This window comes from Glycine soja, chromosome 12 (genome assembly GCF_004193775.1).
Source record: "Glycine soja cultivar W05 chromosome 12, ASM419377v2, whole genome shotgun sequence".
Taxonomy (NCBI): Eukaryota; Viridiplantae; Streptophyta; class Magnoliopsida; order Fabales; family Fabaceae; genus Glycine; species Glycine soja.
This window is the reverse complement of record NC_041013.1, coordinates 22,611,655-22,616,336: the sequence shown is the minus strand read 5'-3', so window position 1 is coordinate 22,616,336 and position 4,682 is coordinate 22,611,655. Positions and strand designations below refer to the sequence as shown.

At 34.1% G+C, this 4,682-nt stretch overlaps 1 protein-coding gene across 1 annotated transcript; it reads left to right on the top strand.

Annotated features, from left to right (window-relative positions):
- The first annotated feature begins 359 nt into the window (after nucleotides 1–359).
- On the top strand, nucleotides 360–2,572 carry LOC114378507 (stem-specific protein TSJT1-like). The gene is made up of 4 exons (XM_028337102.1): nucleotides 360–664; nucleotides 940–1,180; nucleotides 1,476–1,596; nucleotides 2,309–2,572. Exons 1-4 carry the CDS (start codon nucleotides 453–455, stop codon nucleotides 2,497–2,499), a joined length of 765 nt encoding a protein of 254 aa, XP_028192903.1. The 5' UTR covers nucleotides 360–452; the 3' UTR covers nucleotides 2,500–2,572.
- Nucleotides 2,573–4,682: the final 2,110 nt, after the last annotated feature.

The window sequence follows — 4,682 nt, the reverse complement described above, 5'->3', positions numbered from 1 at the left end:
ACTTGTTATGTCTAATACCTAACTTAAAGTAATAAAATTAGTACAATTTCAAATTAATTAAATCTATAAACTCAACCTAACCTAAATTCTTTTGCTTGGGTTGAGGTGGCTTGCTTCAGTAAGCTAACTCATGATAACTAAGAGTAGAATGCAATGACCCACGTGGGATACTGACATTTTATCTCTATGAAATGAAAAATAACAAAGTACAGATAAGAATAACTCGGAACTCGTGAATCTTATCCATCACAATTTTGACCCACACCCACAGTTTGATGATTCAGCAGCCTCGACCACCTTCATCCCTTTGTCCTCTTTCCATGTTAGGTAACTCATATAATCATATAAATATACACTACACTATTGTACCTCCATAACAATTCCTATTAAAATCTTCTAAAATTAAATTACCATATATAGTCACATTTTCTTTACACTTTGTGAGGTCTAAAATGTTGTCCATTTTTCACAAGGGGTTTGCTCACCCACCTGAAGAGCTTAAAAGCCCTGCATCTAACAGTGGCTCCAACAAGCCTAAGATTCCTGAGGAAACTCTAAGAGAATTTCTTTCTCATCATCCCCATAACACTTTTTCTCTGAGTTTTGGTCACTCTGCTGTTCTAGCTTATACTCGTCCTGATCCACCTTCCTTTGTTCATCAAAGGTAATTTTCCTTCCACATTAAGATTGTTACTTTTCGTTTTTTATTTTTTCAAGGTATTGCTGGCCGTGAGTAAAAGACTAATCTTGAAATACTAAAGATATATTTAAGAGAATGATATTTTTCAATAGATGTTATTCAATCCCTGAGAATCAAACTCCTAATCAGATTAAAGGACATAATTTTTATCAATCATATCACATATAGATTGTCACTTTTTTTATTTGTTACAATTTGTATGTAAATGAAAAACTTTGCCTTGTTGCAATTTAATTCAGGTTGTTTTGTGGGATTGATGACATATACTGTATCTTTTTGGGGAGCTTGAACAATTTGTGCTCACTCAACAAGCAGTATGGTTTGGCAAAGGGCACCAACGAAGCCATGTTTGTGATTGAAGCTTACAAGACACTCCGTGACCGTGGTCCATACCCTGCAGATCAAGTTGTGAAGGATCTTGATGGCAGCTTTGGCTTTGTTGTCTATGACAGCAAGGTTGGCAGTGTCTTTGCAGCACTGGTAATTAATTAATTACTTTATCATTCAACGTTAGTTGTTAGTTTTTGTTGTTAGTTTTTGCTAAGAATGTTAATTGTGGGAATCGAGCACACCACCTTTTCCCTCCCTTCTCCCTTCAAACCTTAAACTCTTCTTCATAATTACCATATGGATCTTATAACTCTTATTGGTAATTAATTAATTAATTAGAAGATCCTTTTCACATTTTCCAACATCTGGCTCTCTTAATTTGACATAATTTAATTACATAACCAATGTGTACTTGTACTCATAGAGACCTTAAATTTGAATGCAGGGTTCTGATGGTGGAATTAAGCTGTATTGGGGTATTGCAGCTGATGAATCTGTGGTAATCTCGGATGATCTAGATGTCATGAAAGAGGGGTGCGCCAAATCCTTTGCTCCCTTTCCACCAGGTACCATTTGGACCAGGACCACCATGCATTACTCAAACTGTTCAAGTCACAGTAGTTTACAAAGAATTTTCAATAAGCACTTAAACATATAGAATCACTTTATCCTCTAACAATACACTAAGAAAAAAGAAGAAGAAGAAGAAGAAATCCAATGTATTAAGTTTTTCCTAATGAAACTTAAAGTATTGGTATAAACATTTATGTTAATAATATGACGTATAATAAAAGTTTAATTGTTATACGTTGTCGGTGTAAATTTTTTTATATTGTCATGACTTTTAAAATAGTTAGGAGAAGACTTATATAGTGTGTTTGTTTCTGTTTCACAAATCTGACACACGTCCAACAAAAGCAAATTGAACTAGCTTTTTCATGAATTTCATAATTTGGACATGAAAACCTGTGAATACGTGCATTAATAAAATGCAACCAAACATGCACTTAAATTATTTTAAAGATGTGTCACTTTATAATTAGTTGATAGCATAAAAAATATTTAGATTTTGAGTGCAAACCAATATTAAATCTTTATTATACAAACTTAATTTCTATGCTAATAGTTTATACCTATGAAAATAAGTCTGACGACTTACATTTTTTTCCAGTTAATATATGGAATTTCTTTTGTAGTGGTGGTGCGTTAAAAGGAAAGTAAAAGAATATTTGTAGAGAATTATGCATTGATCTGTGATATGTGGGTGTTGCAATGCAGGGTGTATGTTTCACAGTGAAGGAGGATTGATGAGCTTTGAGCATCCAATGAACAAGTTGAAAGCAATGCCTAGAATAGACAGTGAAGGGGCCATATGTGGAGCCAACTTCAAGGTTGACAAGTACGCAAGGGTCAACAGCATACCTCGAGTAGGAAGCCAGGCTAATTGGATGGAATGGACCCAGCATTAGCCCAAAAAATAAAATAGTTTAAATGTGGATTTAGTTTTTATAAATATAATAAATTTTTGTTTTACTTTCTAAAGTGTTTTTTAGTCTTTATAAAATTATTTTTTAAGAAATAATCTATATTATCATTTAATAATGTTGTATATATATTTAAACATGTTATAGTAATGATTTCTCTAAAATAACATATTATACATGTCTAGATATATATGTCACATCATCAATAAATAGTAATATAAATTATTTTTCAAAATTTTAAAATTTATCAGCGTTAAAATCATTAAAAGAGATTTCTAGGAATAAAACTAAAATATGTTGTATTTACAATTTCTAACAAACATATTAAACATAGAGAAAAAAGGTTATACACTGAGAGTGTAAAATGTTTTATACAGTCATTCAATCATAATCTATCATGTATGGTAAGTTTGTTGACTTTTAAAATAATTATCATAATATAATTTAAACACTTATTTGTGATTGAATAACACTATAAAACTGTTTTATACTGCCAGTGAATATACATTAAACTCGTAAACAAAATTAAATGCAAATAAATGTATTGCACTTATTTAGCGCTAGCCTAGGAGAGGGGACCTTCATGTAGCTCAATATGACTTCAATATGATCCTTGCGATCCTTCTACTCCAATTAAAGGGAGCATGGGATACATATAATGACTTCAACAATCAAACAAGGACAGGTATAGGGTGGGTATACCCGATCTCCAACGGGGACGGGGATGGGAAAAAATCCATACCCACTAGGGATGAGGATAGGGATGGGCTTGGGAAAGCAAGGATGGGGACCGGGAACCACATATCCATTCCCGCCTTGTCTCATTGTCATGTCTATCCTACACTTAAGAGTATTGTCCAATTCATCACTTGTACATTGTACTTTTTTATGTTTCATCATTAATTAGTTGGTGAGACATTGGAATCGCTTTACCAAACATGATTACTAGGGGTGAGTACAAAATATTCACCTAATTGGAACCCAACTATCCGAGAAGTAAAACAAGGCTAAATGTTGGGTCAATTTGGACAACGAGTATTTACGGGTGACGATAATCAGTTAAAGTGGTTTGATTCGTTGAGTTGATTTCATCAGTTTCTGTCTCGACCAAAACATATATTACAAAGCTAAAAATTAGCATGTGTGTCAGTGTGTAGGTGTAGACATGCAATAGCTTTGCTCAGTGGTCATTGATTGTCTCATTGACACTCAATTTAGAATTAAAAATTGTACCTCTCCAATCAAATGTCAATCGACCTTACTATTTCAAGCCTCTTTGTTCTTACACATTCGAGACTGAAGGGTTGTGTACCTCTGCAGTTGAATGTCGACCGACCTTACTACTTTAAGCCTCTTTGCGGTTATGCACTTGAGTCTGAGGGTTGTGTACCTTCTCGGTTCTTATTGGGTCGATCAGAATAAGGCCCATTGACTTGGATGTCGAACGTCTCAGCCCAAATATGGCGTTACTATATAACCCATACTAGACCTAGAAAGTGGGACAAATTACACTTTTACACTTAACTACTTTTGGGCTAGGTCTCCTCTCTCTGAGACACAATCTAGCTGCATGAACATTTTGGCACCCAAAGTAGGACTCAATGAAAATTTTCCTGACACCCTTGTTTTCTTGTTCAAAGATGAACTAAGCAACATTCTAGATTCTAGTGAAAATCCTTCGGTATAATGGCTATCAAAGGCAATAGTTGAGAAAAATATACAAAATAAGTGGTGCAAAGCAACGTATCATATCAAATTCGAGAGGTACTGGGCAAAGACATTTTCTTGGGGATGAAACTCCCCAAATTGGAATTGAGCTAAGTTCACGATTTCTATCTTGCATTTTTGTCATTCAAATTTTACCAATCTTTGGCTTTTTTATTCTAAAAATTATATGTATATGTTGCAAAAGATCAAGATAACATAATAGGTATAGAGACACCCTTGGAGAGAAGATAGGCAAGAGAGAGTAAGCCAATGGATACATCATGCACAAGCAACACGATCGACACAAGAGACACGACTATTAAACTGCCATGATACATATGGTACATGATCGAGATCAACATGAACAACATGACTATTAAACTATCATGATACCTATGCTACATGGTCGAAATTAGCACGACTATTAAACCGCCATCATACTATGGTACAAGGTCAGAATC